The following is a 17276-nucleotide window of genomic DNA, read 5'->3' as shown; positions in this document are numbered from 1 at the left end:
TTTAGCCTGAGATCGAACCCTGAGTTTACCTTGCAGTTTAGACATATCCTCTGCAGACACTTATGGAACAACCACTCAAATGGAACATTTCTTCCTAACTCCATCAGTTACTGGTTGGCTTGTGCCTTGTAACATGAGGCTATACACCTTTGTATACCATTACTATATTCTCTCTATTTATTCTTCTCTCTAAACAGTCAGGATCTTTTCAGTCTCTCTTCATATGGAAATTTCTCTAAGCATTTTTGTTGCCCATCTCTCTATTTCTAATATATCCCTTCTGAGATTGGGTGACCAGAGCTAAATAAAGTAATCCAGGTTAGAGCATCTCTTTGAATCACAGAAAGGCTTAAATAATGGATTTGAAAATATTATCAAGTACCATAACATTTTGTTTGCTTCTTGACCTCCACTGCAGACTGAATAAAGGTCTTTATCAAGCTGTCCACAATGTTGTCCAGATGTTTTCCCCCAGTGGTTATTTAATTTATAAACCATCAATGTATATCAGTAGATCAAATTATTCCATCCAAAGTGCATTCAACAATGAATTTTATTTATTATAATGCTGCCTATTCAAGAACCTTTATTAGATAATTTGGAAGTACCCTACACTCTTTTCCAGCTTCAATTACCCTAATTCAGAGGTTCTCAAACTGTGGTCCGCAGACCACCAGCAGTTTGCAAGCTTCATTCAGATGGTCTGCAGATAGTTCCCTCTAAAGGTATGTGCCTGGGTGGCCACATACAAAAGAGAATGAAGGGCCATCCACCTAATTAGTGGAGCTGCACAGGTGTGGCTCTACGAATTAGGTGCCTGGACCCTGGAGAAGACTCACATGTAAGGTGAGGTGGTGGCCTTGAGGGGAATAGGGGGTGGCTGGGAGGAGTCAGTGGGGTGAGAAGAGGGGATGGAGAAATTTGGAATGTGCAGGGCTGCAGCGGCCAGAGAAAAAGGCGATTTTCCCCAGTTCCTGGGCTGCGGCTGCCAGGGAGAGACAGCCTTCCTTCCCAGTTTCAGCTCTGTGGCTGCTGTGCAAAGGGAGAGACCACGCCTCTCCTTCCCAGCCCAGCTTGGTTGCTGCCATGGTGTGGGAGAGAGGGCACATCCACTGCATTAGAAAGGTGCAACTACTGATATTAATATGAGTTGTGTGCTTTTATTTATAGAACAAAAAAAGTTAATTATTAAGTTTTTTTATATAGTGCTTTTACCCAAAGCGCTTTACAATAGCGAGCTAATGGTACAAACAACATTTGGAAAGATCAATGAATGGTCCACCGAGACCCTTCAGCAATTTTCAAGTGGTCCGCAAAAAAAAAAAAAGTTTGAGAACCGCTGCCCTAATTAATGCTGTCTCATCTGCAAATACTGCCACCTCACTGTTGACCCCCTGTCCCCTATACTTAACAAATATAATAAACACTACCAGTCCTAGTAAGCAAAACTAACCCCTATTGACTTGAGGAAATTTGAATTTTGAAAGGGATAAAAAGAACTTTATATCTCTCACTTTTATAAAATAAACCCAATATCACATTGAGAACTGAAGTTATTTTCTGATTTAAGAACAATACATTACTTTTAAAAAAAATATATACATAGCACCGTGTAAGTTCTTTTAATTACCTGGCGTCCAGGTACTCCTGGTAATCCAGGGTCACCTCTTCCATCATATCCTGGGTCATAGCCACTTGCAGGGCACCCCTTGACAATAAGTAATTAAAAAAGCCTCATCGACTGTTATATTATGAAACTCGTTTGTATAAAGCTCACAATAAGACATACAGTAGAGAAATCCAACATCAGAAATCTCCTAATGCTGGCTATTGTTCATTATGGACAATTCTACCAAAAAATCATTGTTCAATACATACTACATGATATGTACATATGATCTGTACTTCTTGGTCCTAATGAACCTCCTTCTTTTTAGACCTACACGTACTTCCTTCACACACATACCTGGTTTTATCTAAAGTTTTCTTTTAATGATATGTTTATTGGATTCTGTTACAAGAGTTCTACTATTGGCATTTGGCATAATCTCCAACAGAATACAGAGAGCCTCTTTCTGACCTGATCTGAGTTACACCTCACTTCACTAGAGTTACTGTGGACTTACACTGGGGTAACTAAGATCAGAATCTGGCCTAAAAGGAATTGCATCATGTAACTGATGGTGTCAAGTTCTCTACATAAGAACAGTTCCTAGAGTAAAACATTCAAGCAGGGGCCAAAATATCTTGTTTTATTTCTTTATATCACTTACATCAAAGTCATCTTTGCTTTATTGTTTATTTATTTGTATCTTTGTTCCCACCAGGGTAAGAGTGCTGCTAACAGGATGAAAGCAATTCAGACCACATTATCATGGTCATCTGCAAAGTCTTTGTACAACACTGCTGCATTTTTTAAAAATTGTGAGAACTTCTTAAAGGAAAAAGGTCTGATTCACTGCTGTGTTACTCTGGTTTTCATCTGGTGCAACTGCACTGAAATCAGATTTACACTGATGTGAAATGAGTATAATGTAGTGAAGAATCAGAACCAAAATATTCAGATTCATGTTGTGTTCAACCACTTCACTAGTGTACATGAAAGGTGGAGGGCTCAAGGAGCTCCCTTTGATAATCTGTGCAGCAGTCAGGCATATTTGCCTGAACTCCATGGAGTGTGCAGATTGCTATCTCCAGGTAAGCGGGGCTGAAAGACACCTTCAAGGAGGTGCAGCAGGAAAAAAAAAGTCACGGCCTTGGTCCCTGTGCACAGAAGAGAGTACTGCATTTTCATAAAGCCATGTAGCAGTACGGGCATTCTGCAGGCTACGTGCTTGGGTATTCTGGGAAGAATTCTGCCTCAAGGAAGATTTTTTCCTGTAGCAACCCCTGGGGTGGGCAACATACAGCTATGTTTAAATGAAATAGAGCCCATATTAATTAGACTCAGAACTTGACTTTTCACAGTAACTCATCTTCATGCCTCTTTCTTCCTGCCCCTGTAGTTAGAATAATCTTCCTCTTCAAACACACTCTTCTGAAGCTTTCTGAAAATGACCTTCCTGATCATTTCTGAACTCCTTTGATCTGAACTCTTATCCAGTGTCTGCATGGCACTTACAAGCTCTTTGGGAGAGGGACCTGGTCCTTGGTGTGTTTGTAAAGAATACTCTTACAACACTCAGTAAGAGCAACCACAGAAAAAAAGAAATATTGAATTGTAACCAAGCATGAACGTAGCAATCATATACTAGGTTCTGGTGTAAACTGCATTGCTCTTCTTCTGAGGAAATAAACTCTCTAGCTTCAGTGGAGGAAGATAGCTATTATAGATCTTTTACCAACAGCTGTACAAATTCAAAGTTTTGCTCTTCAAAGAATATTCAATACAACATACTGTGAATAACTTACCTTATCTCCTTTGAGGCCACCAATACCCTAGGGACAGTAAAAATAATGAAAAAAACATATTGTTAAAAACGGCGACTGGTAACACAGGTGATAAGGGCAGTCAAGATGTTTAGTAGAGGCAAACTTAAGAAAAATGACTTATTTTCATGAATGCATGGGTGAGTAACCTTGGTTGGTTCTGATGCACAAGGATGAATTTCACGCCTTGTGCACCAGACTTCAATCTCAGAAGAATGGACTACTTGCTGGAAAGTGGCCCAGCCTACCAGCTGAGATTTCAAAATTATTGTAAATTTGATTTGTGCAGCTGACTCTTTTTGGGGCGTAGGAGGACTTTTAAAAATAGAAAAAAAATACATCTTTAGAGGGATTTTGTGCCAACAACAGTGCTCCATTTTTATTCCTTGTTTATAGTTTACCTTTGATATAATTTCTGTAGAGCAAACCAAGCTCTAGTGGTTAAAGCAAGAATCCTGGGTTCTGCTTCTGTCATTGACTTACCTTAGGTAAATCACTTAGGTGTACACTTTTAAAGAGTATTTTCTAATGTTGGGTGCCTCCTGTTTTTGGATGCCCAGCTTGAGACACCCAAAGCCTGATATGTAGAAAGTACTGAGCATCCACAACTTCAATCAAAGCCAGCAAGAACTGCAGGTGTCCATCACCTGTGAAGCTCAGAGCCAGTGTGTTTCAAATTGGGCCCCCAAAATCAGGTCACTTTTGAAAATGTTCTCTTAACCTTTTCACGGTTTTCCAGCCAGTGGGGATACTAATATTATTCCACCTCACAGGTGTATTGTGGGGATTAATTAATTAATATATTAACAACTGTTTTAAGCTTTAAGGAATTAAGGGCTTTATATGGTAGAAATGCACATTATGTTTAATGTTACCACTTACCGGTTTGCCTGGAGCACCTCCTGGCCCTGGAGGCCCTGGAAATCCTTGTTCACCCTGACAGTAATAAACATTGTAACTGTTACAAAAGCCACTGATGCATTTTCTTTATTTATCAATGATTAACTAGTCCTTTCCTGTGCTCCTAGAGTATTACAGAATATTCAGTTTCCTTTACTGTAAGCATAGATGCAATTTGACTGTTATATTTGGGTGGGCAAAGTGAGCCCAGGCACACGTGCATACTGAAGCCACTCCCCTGGGTTCACTGGCTGTCTCTCCCCACCTACAGTGGTACGTAGGCTGCCAGTGCTGGGTGGTGAGGGGGGGATGGCATAAAGGGGAAGCCCCAGCTGCTGCTGGCGGCCATCCGGCACTGGCTGCTGCAGCGATGTCTCTGCTCTGGTGCTGCTGCGATTGGCTCCATGCTGGGGCTGGGGCTGGGGCTGGGGCTGCTGCTGCCCAGGGTCCACCACATGCCGGGTTCCTGCTTCCTCCTGCTCATTCCCATATCCCCTTCTCTTCCCCCTCCCCTCCTCCTTCCTCTCCCCTTCTCATCCCCTGCTTCATTCCATCCCCCTTTCCCACTGCCTCTTCTCCTCACACACACACACACACACACACACACACACACCACCCCTGTGGGCACTCATGGTTGCAGAGGAAAGAGGTAGACACTAGGACACAGGAGGCGGTGCCCACCTGCTGATGGAGGGCCGGGAGTACAGGGGAAAAGTGCTGGTGGGGTGGGGGTTGGGGGCAGAAGGGGAAGTACAGCATGGGAATGACAAATCCAGCTTCTCCCTCTACCCCAGGCTGATCAACGCAAGCCCTGCAGGGCAGGGCAACTCCGTGCTCGCAGAAATGGAGGGAGGGGAGCGATACATGACCCCCCCCATGCCTCCCATCTATTTGAGGAGGGGCAATGCCCCCCAGCACCAACCAAACTATGCCTATGACTGTAAGACTAGATGAAAGCCATTTTGGGGTCAAATAAAATGAAAACTTAAATTACTTTATTTCAACTACAAATTAACTTTTCCTCAGGCTGCATCCAGACTCATACTCATACCAAGAATAGAGGCTCAAAGCACAACACAGAACATAGAATTTCAAACTGCTGAGTGAAATTGCTTATGATTATTCCACTTCCCATTATCCTGCATCTTCGGGGTAGGTAAAACAATATAGAAGACAAAGAAAAGATTGCCACACTAGTACTTGCAATACCTTTGCTTTCCATGCTATTCTTGTGAACATAATTTCTCTCCGATCAATCAGTGAAGTTGCAAGCTGCAACAAAAGAACTCTGCCGTGCATTTGAGAAAATGTTTGAGAATACTTTTGGGCAGTATCCACTAATTTTTAAGCTTAGCTCCTGGCAATCCCCATTGTCATCACATTCTACTTGATCCCTACCTTTGGGCCATTGCATCCTGGAATTCCTGGACCTCCAGGAGGACCAATGTTTCCTGGTTCACCCTAAACAAATTCAAAATTGACACAGTTTTGTTACTGAACATTTATATTTTCCTGTTACTACACTGAAATAGTTTACGTGGATACAGTATGGTGAATAAGAATTGCTGATACCAAGATTATTACCTCTAGGTTAATTGACAGAGACAATGCTGATATTGACACTGGGTTGGGAAATACTGAGATGCTGTATAAGTAGAGGACTTGGTTTATCTAGTTTTATTTTACTTACTGGAAGACCTGGGAGACCTGAAAAACCAGGTAATCCTAGCATTCCCTAATGATACAAAAAGAAACAGAGAAAGAATAATACAAATTAATAAAGTAAAAAAAATTTATTGCATGCATTTTTCCTATCGGGGGATTTTCATTTGACTACTACACTTTACCTAACCAACTATTCCACGGGCACACTTCATATGACTGCAAACTGTTACATGAAGATTAACAGATTTTAAGGCCAGAAGAGACCATTACGATCTAGTCTGACCCCTACATAAAACAGGCCAATACTTCATAAACACATGCATGAAATCTCATATATGCAGCACAGCAAATTGAAAAACAGCAGCTATCGTTCTAAAAAAGGAAAAAATGGGAGTTCAGTGCCACCTCTTTCAAAAATACAGCAACATGATATGGTGTTTTTATATGATTTTATAGAAAAGGCAGTTATTAAATCACTTTAATAATAAACAGGATACATAATACATTAGAAGATTGCTTAAATATATATTTACCCTTTCACCTTTGGGTCCAACTAAACCTATCCGCCCTGGAAAACCCTAAACACCAAACAGAAAAAAAGCATGTATTAAATCTTTGTGCAATCTTTATAATGCCAAGATCAGAACATACAACTCATTTATTTTGTTTATTTATATTGTTCACATCTGTGCATTACAGAAATTAACATGAACAAAATTCACAACAGTCGGCACAAACCCCAGCCTCTACCATTCCCTCTAATTATTCAAAAGGTATGTATCCCATTACAGGTACAAAAAAAACCCAACAAAAACAACAGTGCTATTCGGGGAGGTGTTCACTGACAGAGTTAAGTTTCAAGTCATTTAGGATTTTATAGACAATAACCAGCACCTTCCATTGCACCCAAAAAGGAACCGAAAGACTGAAGAGGCTAGAATACTGGAGCATGTGTGTTTATACATTACTTTGAGGCCTTAAAGTATAAGTAAACAGAATGCATTACAACAATCCACCGAATGGATAGCAAAGGAATGCATAACAGCAGAGCGGTCCATGTTGGATAGGACCATCCTTATTCACAAACATTCCTACTGAAGTTAATATTTGTACTTTTGAGTCACTTCCTCTTTGATAAAAGTACACTTTACATTTTTTTAACCAGTTAAACAAAATACCTTTGCAACATTCTTGTAAACACAGCATGGATTTATATCAAATATTGAAACAGTATCGAAACAAAAATTACACGCAGGATTTATTTACACAAAGTAATTTGTTGTTTGAGGAGGCGATTTCCTGATAACAGAACTCTTTGTCTGAGACAAATTTGAATAAAATGAATTTGTAATGAACTAATTAAATATTGCAAATGTTTCTTTCTACACTTCCAGGACACAGTGCAAATCCCTATGCAGCTTGACAGTTCCTATGAATCAATAAGAAGAGATCATTGCAGAGGCTTCCTTCTCCTTTTACCTATTTTCTTTTGTTTTATTATTTGTCGCAGCGCAAATTGTTAAGAAATCACTCCACATCACAATCTATGGCTCAATGTTATTGTGTTTGTCTTTTATGGATAGTCTTTACAAACATATTGCTCTATTGCATTGAAAATAAAATTAAAATATTACATATAAAAACATTCTGGTTAAATGACAGGCTGCAATAATGCCAACTGTAAATACAGAGGGCAAAATTTAGATGTGATAGATGCAATAACTGCTATTGTGGTATTCGGGGAATGTGCCCATACAACTCATGTATTCTGGTTAATATTGTGAAGTTGTTATGAAAATTATTGTACCATGGAATGAATGCCTCTATGCCTATGTGTATCCACCATGGGCTGACAGGACCTGTAGCAAATACATACCAAACTAAGCACAATGGAGAGTACTTAACTTTAATGACTGCACTCTGACCTATGTGCCACCTCCTCCAGCTTGTCTGTTTCAGGTATTGGTGGTGGGACATATATAGAGACTCACAGGGCCACAAAAGAAGCTTTGAGCAGGAGGAAGGAAGGAGACAGACCAGCCAAGGTCAGAGACGCCTAGCTTGGGAGAGAAGGCTCCATGTTTCAGAATACAATTGTAAGCAAAGTCAGGATGAGCTCTACCCTGACATCTGGTGGTGAATTATGGGAAGTGTGGAAAGAATTTCGGGAAGTGTGAAATCTCAGATATTTGCATGGGCACGCCCAGCATAGCCCAAGGCAGCCTGGGATGGTTATTTTGATAGCTCTGGGATCCCCAATTTCTTTGTTATTGGGGCAGGATAAATAAAGTGTTGCCACCTGATTATGTGAATGAGGAACTAGGAGACTGCTTTATGACAGAGATGTCTCAATATAAATTAAGTGACACTTGCTAAACAAGGGACATGGGTTCCAAAACCCAGTGAATTGAGAGAGGTTGGGGACTGGTGTGTGTACCTGATGGCATGGGCCCCTTTTGAGGGCCTGGAACACCAATTGCACATCCTCCCCTCTCCACTGTAAAAGAGTAGAGCTAATTTTGATTCCATTAGGAGTTCATCTAGAGACTGCTGAGCTGAATTCATGTTAGGCCAATGGTGCACCAGCATGAGGGCTCCCCTACTAAGAGCTGAAATCACTGACAGAACTGAGCTGAGATCACTGAGTGCTGTGTTAACTAGTGGGGGAACCTGAAGACCTATCATTAAGTGGCTGGCAGAGCGGAGCAGTTTGCAGCATGTTGGAGCAGCCCATAGGACAGTGAGCGGAGTGGAGTGGTTTGCAGGGACGGCTGGAGGAGCGGCACAGCTGGTGTAGTGGAGCTGGTCATGTGAAGGCTGCAGCAGAACTCCACAGAGAGGCGGAGCAGTTGGCCCTGGCCCACATAAGGTGCCCCTTAACACCTTATGTGGACTCCCCCACCCCATTTCCACCCAAGCTGGGGGGCTGAAACTCTGCAGATAAACTTTTGAATTCTGGGGTGGCACTGACCAGAGACTTTCGGGTTGTTGGACTTTGGGGTGATTGGGCTTAAGACCCTAAGGGGGAAAAGACATTGCCAAACATATTGGAGGTGGGGTTTTGCTTATGGCTTGTGTTATAATCCTTTTTGTGGTGCTTCTCCAATGGGATGCCGCATTGTTTCCTTCCTTTATTAAAAGGATTTTGCTACACTCAGACTCCGTGCTTGCGAGTGGGGAAGTATTGCCTCCTAGAGGTGCCCAGGGGGGTGTGGTATGTAAGTGTCCCAGGTCACTGGGTGGGGGCTTGAGCCGGTTATGCCTTGTGTTATTGAAACAGACCCCCTGGATACTGAACCTGGCCCTTGTTGCTGCCAACTCAGAGGGGCAGAAGGATTACACAAGCCATGCACTGCAGCAGAAAAATCCTGGATGCCCCTGATCACTGTGACCAGAGCACAAAGAATGTGCTGGAGTGGTGAGGAAACTGAAGCAGGGAAACTCATGTAGGGTTTATTGTTTTGGTATAGACCTGTGTATTTCTCATGCAGTTGAGTGCAATGGTATTAGAATCCTGTGCAAAGCCTGTGTGCACTGTACGTGTAACACCCACCATGTATCCCTTGAAGTGGTAAACTGTGGGTTCAGAACTCCACAGGGCTGAATCTCTGGGAAAGGGCGTGTTTAAACGACAAGGGAGTCTGAGTGGGCTTAGCAGTGGGCTGTGTGGTTGCATCTCTCAGGATGGGGTGCTAGACAAAGGATCTGTACCCCAAGAGTGTGTCCAGAGGCCTCAAGACTGGAACAGTATATGGGTTCTGTTCAGAATCTAGAAGCTTAAACACACACAGGATCTTGTGGCTGTACCCCTCTCTGCAGTCTGGTGAGTGTTCAGCAGCGGGAGCTTGACTGGACCTGTGACAGCCATCTTGCTGTTGTAAACTCCCTTACACTCGGACTTCTTTATATCTCTTTAAACCTCTTAATGTTGTGTAAGTTGAACTTACACAATGAGGAGCTGGAAGAAGGTGTAAGTCCCAGCAGGAGATGATCTACTTCAGAGACATTATGGCACATTCCTATTAATTGTTTTGCTACATCCCTCTCTGCTAGCCTCTTGGCATGAATGTTACTTATGGTAGTTACACTGAAGGAGCCTGATCAATAAAATCAATCAGTCAATCCTCTCACAGAAAATTTTGAGCAAAAAAAATACCCTTTGATTGACATTTTCCACAGATAGTTGAGTTTTCTGCCAAGAACTCAAAACCCAAAAGTTTTCAGCAGAAAGCTACAGATTCTATAGAAAGCAGTCACTTCTTGCAAAAAAAATTGTTCAGTATAGAAAATCAAATTTTCTGTCAAAAAACATCTTTGATAGAAAATTTCAGCTGAGCCATATCCCTCTATTACACCCTGGATATATGTCTACACTGAAAAAAAACAAACAAACAAAACCCTGCAGCAGTGTCTCAAAATCTGAGTCAACTGACTTGGGGTCTTGGGGCTTGCATCATGGGTCTACAAATAGCAGTATAGGTGTTCCCACTTGGACTGGAGTCCAGGCTCTGAGACCCTCCCCTATTGCAGAGTCTCAGAGCCCGGGCTCCAGTCTTAGTGGGAACATCTACACTGCTATCTTTAGACCCTCAAGTGAATCCCATGAGTTGACTGGGCTCAGAGACTTGCTGCCACAGGTTCTTTTTTGCAGTGTAGACGTACCCTCAGTATAAGAAATTCAGAGATGATGTATGCAGTGGGGACATGTAAATGATACAGTGGTGCAATCAGCGGGTGAGAGTCGAAGGGCTTGTCTATACTTAAAGTGCTGCAGCTGAGTCACAGGTGCCAGCTTCCTCCAGGCCCCGGGGGTGCTCAACCCCCCTGCTCCTCCCCAGGCCCTGCCCCAACCCCTCCCCCCCAAGCCCCCACACTGCCCAGTCTCTTCCCGCTCCCACTCCACCCCCACTTCTTCCTGCCCAGTTCCAACCCCTCCCCCAAGCATGTTGTAGAGGGGTGGTCACCCTACTACGGCCTCAGCAAGGGTTAAAAGCCAGCCCTTGGATAGGGCTGGGGCTGAGAGCCAGCCAATCAGGGCCAGACTCGGCCCTATAAAAGGGCTGTATGGCCAGAAGGAAAAGAGTCTCTTCTCTCTCTCAGTCTGGAGGGAGAAGGGCCTAGCTGCCTGGGAGCAGGCTACTGGACAGAGCAGTGCTGGGGAAAGGCAAGAGGAGGTAGGGAGCTCCAGCCTGGCAAATCTGCAGGTTGCAGGCCTTGTTAAAGGCCAAAGCAGATACTGGGATTGCAGAGGTGCAGCCCGAGGTTAGGCAGAGGCCGCTGGTCCAACCCCCCTTGCCAATGATGAGATGCCATTACACTGCAGTCTGCCCCAGTGAACGGGAGCTAGACAATGACTGACAGTAGCCACTGAGGTGAGGTGGGCTTAAAGGGTTCCCCTGGGAGGGGAGACCCAGAGTGTGGGAGTACTGCAGGGCAGAACCCAGAGGTAAAGGATCAGGAGGGACACGAGGCCTAAGGCAAGTGAGACACCGGCCAGAAGCAGGCGCTCTGTAAGCTGGAGAGCTAATTCCTGAGATGACCAGTAGGAGGTGCCACACTGATGAGTCTCGACCTCGCTACACATGCCTTGTCACTGCTCCTCCCTCTCCCCCCCCCCGCACACCACAGAACAGCTGATCGCATCGGTCAGGAGGAGCTGGGAAAGGGGGAAAGCTGGAGCACCCACGGAGTAGGTACCTATGAGCTGAGCTGCCGTAGCACTTCAGTGTAGACCCTACTAATGCTGATGAGAGGTTCTCCCATCAGAGTAGGTAATCCACCTTCCCGAGAGGTGGTAACTAAGTTGATGGAAGAATTCTTCCATTGACCTAGTGCTGTCTACATGGGGACTTACGATGGCTTAACTACATCGCATGGCATGTGGATTTTTCATACCTCGGAGCAATGTAGCTGGGTCGATCTAATTTTTGAGTGTAGACCAGCCCCAAGTGAGGCTAAGTAAATAAGTCTATGAAGCAATTATCAGAGGGATAGCTGTGTTAGTCTGTATCCACAAAAACAACTAGGAGTCCGGTGGTACCTTAAAGACTAAGGGCTTGGCTACACTTGCAGATGTAGAGCGCTGGGAGATGAACCAGCAGAATGTTATTCCAGTGCTCTCATCAATTACTTTCAGTAATTAGCCAAGCAGCAACTCTGTAGATCCTAACTAAGTACATTTTACAACATCTTTGAGCAAAATTGTAAACTCTGAAACCACATACACACACGCAGGTCAGCAACCTACCGTGGGTCCTTGTGGCCCTGGAGGTCCCTCAGGGCCACAGAAACCTGTCTGGCCAGGTACACCTCCAGCACCAGGAAATCCTTTTTCACCCTGCAAAAAGCGTAACAAACAAGCCCTTAGAACCATCCGTGTGTTTTCCTTCTGATCATTTATTTCAGAGATACTAATTATTTGGGGCATCACTTAGCTTTTATTTGCCCATCTTGGTGCAAGATTATGATTCACCCTTGTTCACACTGAATAGTTCCTCATCCCATGAGTAGTCCCACTGAAGTCAATGGGACTACAAGAGATATTTAATGCGAGTATGGGTATCAGAATTGGCACCTCTGTGTTTAATCTTATTGTAAAGCACATAGATTAGCTGGCAGAAGATGTGGTCTTAACAATGCAGCTGACACACATTTCTTGCAAACAACTCTATAATTTGCTTAGCCTCCACCAGCCCCAGAATTCTGATCCTACTGAAAAACTCCAAAGTCCCAGCTGGTAGATCTGATAGCTGCTGCCGTGCTATTGGGTTGGCAAACCATTCCACTCCACTCCATCCCCATATGCGAACCATGTAAAGAAACAAAGTGATAGTGAAATATAATGTAGCTGTTTCGGTACAGTAAAATAGCAGTTTGCTTTAAAAAGTGATGTTTTTATTGTTCCAAGTCACATAGATTAAGCGACACAGCCAGTTTAAATGCAATTTTTGACCGAAAACTTTCAGATTAGCCTAAGGCCAAGTTCAGACTACTAACCCACGACCAGGAAACACAGGAGGCTAAAACTACATGAGCAGAACATTTCTTTGTTGAATATGCTGGAGTTCTGAGGTGGACCACTGGCTGAACACAGCACTCCAAGGAGCACCAGTACTATTCCAGCAGCAGTTTAGAGTCTTTAGGCTTGTTCTACACCAGCTTGAGAGATGGCCATTTCCATCCACTTTTAGGCCCCTTTACTCTGCCAGAGCAGCATTACACGGCCTCAGGGCAATGAAGAACTAAGCCACATAGTATAAAACTATTTGACATTGTCATCTACAGATAACATGGGCCATTCACTGTCGTACAACACAAGACGACTGCTAGACCATAGATAAAAGAAAGTCAAAAAAACTTAGACATGCATGTAAAAATACTCCCAGTCAGTTCCTTTTCAATACCACTTTACATGAATGTAGGTTGCTTGCAGTGCTGGATAATTTCAGAACCAGATATGGAGCTAAAAGTAGTTATGTGATTTATTTAAAGGGGCCTTGGAGGATTAATTTGGCTGGGTAAAGCTATTTCATACATTCTTGATCTGAAACATTTGGTCTCTTTGGATATGTTTACACAGCGACTGGTAGCAAGTCTCAGAGCCCAACCCAACAGACTCAGGCTCATGAGGCTAATGCTACAGCACCGGAAGTAGCTGTGTAGCTTGAGCTTGGGCTCTGAAGTACTGGAGTTGCGACTACACAGCCACGGGTAAAGCTCCCCTGCAGCAGCGCTTTAACATCGGCTGTGTAGCCACTTCCATTTAGTTAGGGTCAGTTTTTTAAACTTTTACATTCTTCCTAGTTAAACAGAGTGTACAGAGTTATTCTGAGAGGTGAATGTGAGGTAGTGAATCCATCCGAGGGTTGTCTTTACCAGAAATATGTTTGTACCATCACCCAGTAAATGCATTCTGTCTATCATTCATGTATTATTAATTTCCACCAATGATTTATCTTGGGAGGGGAGGGTAGGAACAGGGTAACATATTTAGTCTCTTACCTTATTACCTTTCATTCCATCACAGTAGCAGTGGCTTTTACCTTTGCAGACACAAATCTGGAAGAAAAAAAAAAAAAGATAGAACTTTACAATAAAGGGAATTAATTATTTCAATGTGCTGTCCCACGAAGGACAATTGCCTTTAAAATATTAGATCTATGAGGTATTGAAATGAAGTAAAATAATTTCTAGGTAATATATCAGTATCTATACATTGCACTATGTACAACAGTCATCCTTAGCACTTGACCATTAGCTAGTTACTCCTCACAACAGATCCATGAGGCAGGTAAAGGATGCTATCCCCACTTTTATAGTTGGGAAAATTGGGGCTAAGAGCACATCACTTTCCCATGGCACAAAGGCAGTAAGTATCAGGGCTGGGACTGAAATTCAAGAGTTTCTGGCTCACAGGCATGGGCTGTGACCATTCCTGGTAGATCCTTTAGAAACTGAACATAGAACCAGAGCACAAGTACCGACATTCCAAAGTGCTGCGGGTGCTCGACCCCTGGCTCTGTCCCAGGTCCTGCCCCCACTTCACCCCTCCCTCAAGGCCCCATTTCACCTCTTCCCACCCTTGCTCCACCCGACCCACCTCTTCCTGTCCTCACCCTGCCTCTTCCCACCCAGTTCAGCCCCTTCTCCAGAGTGTGCTGTGTCCTCGCTCCTCCCCCTCCCCCCAGCCTTCTGCACGCCACAAAACAGCTGTTTGCGGCCGGTGGGAGGTGCAGGGAGGGAGGAGGAGGCACTGATTTGCAGGGCCCGCCGGCAGGTGGGAGGCACTGGAGGGTGGGGGAGAACCGATAGAGGGGCTGCCATTGAGTGCTCCACATCCACCATTTTTCCCTGTGGTGCTCCAGTCCTGGAGCACCCACAGAGTCGGTGCCTATGAACCAGAGAAAGAGTAAGCCCCAGTCTACACTACAGGGTTGCGTCAACATAAGGCAGCTTATACTGACCTAACTCTGTAAGCATCTGCACTAAAATGCAGCTCCCACCAATGCAACTTGCACACTACACCGACTTAACTTCACCTCCACAAGAGGCATAGCTCTTAAGTCAACGTAATTAGGCTGATGCAGTGTCAGTGTAGACATTGAGCTGCTTACACTGATTGCTGCAGCTTTTCAGAAGCCATCCCACAATGCCCCACTCTGGCAGTTAAATCAATTCAAGTGCTCCTGGTGAGGGGACACACTGCTGGAACAAGGAGCATAGTGTGGACATGCAAAAGCATTTTAATTATCATGGTGTCTGTACATCTACGTAACTTAGGTCGACTTAATTTTGTAATGTAGACTTGCCTTGAGAGTGAGAGAGAGAGAGTGTGATGGGGGAAGATGGAATATGGTTCTAGGTTACAATGGTATTTTTTTTCCCTTTTGGCTCAATCTAGTTACAAATACTTTTTTCTGACTTCCTCATGTTGCACCTACCTATCCTCAACCTATGTACATCATAATAACTAAGGACCTGATCAGTAAGTGCTGAAGCCAATTGAAAGATTTTCACTGACTTCAACGAGTGTTGAATCAGATTCAAAATGCCCAATCACTTCTGTTGGAGAGATGGACACTGTCCAATACCGATATAATGAATACACAGTATACATTCTGCTGCTTATAAAACACACAAAATACACCTATAATTTCAGCCTTTGGTCTTCTTTAATCAACTAGGCTCTAAATACAGTACACTCTACAAAAAATAGTTTTCAACCATGAATTACGGCTAGAAATTAAAACCAAAATTTATTTTTTTGAAAAGGACTGTGCTTCAAACTGGCTTAGAATAACTTGAAAACTTTAAATTCTTGTTGAGATTAGCAGGTGTGTAATAAATTATGATTGCAATCCATGGAAGCACATTTAGTCTTGGTTACAGATTGCTGTCTCTTCATTTTAAACTCAGTTTTATAGCTAATTTTTAAGCTATACAAAATAGTGATTTCTAGTAGAAAAACAATGAAGATCATCTCACTTTTGACAGACAATAAACAATATCTGCTAGATAACTGCAACAGTAGTTTTTTATATAAGTATAATGAAAAGCAGAGGGAAGACAAGCTTAATTTTTTTTGTCTTATAAATTTGTACTTGGACAGCAAGTATTTGGAAAGCTATAGAGTTATTATTGTTATGAGATGGTTACAGTGGAGCAAAAGGGAACAAACAGAGAATCAGCATATCAGAACATTTTAATGGACAGCTTTACACTGGAGACAGGGGATGTCATAAACATACAGCTAAGGGTAGCATAAAATCCCTCCTTTACCTGTAAAAGGTTCAGAAGCTCAAATAACCTGGTTGGCACCTAACCAAAAGGACCAATGAAGGGAGAAGATACTTTCAGATCTGTGGGAGGTGGTTTTTGTTTTGTCTCTCTTTGTGTTGTTCTGTTCGGGCCAGTGAGGAATCAGGGCAGGGAAAATACATCTCCCAAAGCCATATCTAAACTAAGCATCTAAGATTACAAACTGTAAGTAATAGAAAAAAAATGTGTTAGATTATCTTTTGTTGTATCTTGTAAATTTTCCCTATGCTAAGAGGGAGGTTTATTCCTGTTTTTTTTGTAACTTTGAAGTTTTGCCTAAAGGGGAATCCTCTGTGTTATAAATCTTATTACTCTGTAAAATTACCTTCCATCCTGATTTTACAGAGATGCTTCTTTTACTTTTCTTCTTTACAATAAAGTTCTGCTTTTAATAACCTGATTGGTTTTTAGTGTCCTAAAAACCCAAGGGCTGGTCTGTGCCCACTTTGTTAACCTATTTGGTTGGTACATTATTCTCAAGACTCCCCAGCAAAGTGGGTGAAGGGGCTGGGGGGATATTGGGGAAAACAAGAACTCCAAGTGGTTCTTTTCCTTAAATCTTTGTCTAACTCACTTGGTGGTGGCAGCAGTACTCATCCAAGGACAAGGAAGGATTTGTGCCTGGGGGAAGTTTTAACCTAAAATGGTAAAAATAAGCTTAGGGGGTCTTTCACGTGGGTCCCCACATCTGTACTCCAGAATTCAGAGTGGGGAGGGAACCCTACTAGGGGGTAATTAATATTAGCAAGCACCGCATTCCAATATCATGATGAGTGCAAGCTGGTTAGACAGGTGCCTTTATTCTCCATTTGACTGATGCTCTCTCTTCCTAGGACTTTTTATTTTCTTTTTCAATTATGTTTAAATTCCATCCAGTCAGATTTTCTTATAATTTATACTGTCTAGAATTTTAATCAATTAGGATTCATTATTTTGAGAATATCCAGGTCTAAGATTTCCACCCA

General features: G+C 42.9%; 1 protein-coding gene across 3 annotated transcripts in view; it reads right to left on the bottom strand.

Annotated features, from left to right (window-relative positions):
* The window catches only part of LOC127056310 (collagen alpha-3(IV) chain-like), a 106967-nt gene that overhangs the window by 67047 nt on the left and 22644 nt on the right, over positions 1–17276 (bottom strand). For all 3 annotated transcript variants that reach the window (XR_007775779.1, XM_050963980.1, XM_050963979.1), the window contains exons 2-9: positions 13996–14052; positions 12242–12331; positions 6528–6572; positions 6020–6064; positions 5728–5790; positions 4312–4365; positions 3412–3438; positions 1631–1708 (exon numbers count right to left, since the gene is read on the bottom strand). Coding sequence is in view for 2 of the 3 variants with exons in the window: in XM_050963979.1 (XP_050819936.1) it covers positions 1631–1708; positions 3412–3438; positions 4312–4365; positions 5728–5790; positions 6020–6064; positions 6528–6572; positions 12242–12331; positions 13996–14052 (459 nt within the window). In the remaining variant the exon portion in view is untranslated. The remainder of the gene's footprint in view (positions 1–1630; positions 1709–3411; positions 3439–4311; positions 4366–5727; positions 5791–6019; positions 6065–6527; positions 6573–12241; positions 12332–13995; positions 14053–17276) is intronic.

The sequence above is a fragment of the Gopherus flavomarginatus genome, chromosome 8 (genome assembly GCF_025201925.1).
Source record: "Gopherus flavomarginatus isolate rGopFla2 chromosome 8, rGopFla2.mat.asm, whole genome shotgun sequence".
Taxonomy (NCBI): Eukaryota; Metazoa; Chordata; order Testudines; family Testudinidae; genus Gopherus; species Gopherus flavomarginatus.
This window is presented reverse-complemented; position numbering and strand designations above follow the sequence as displayed.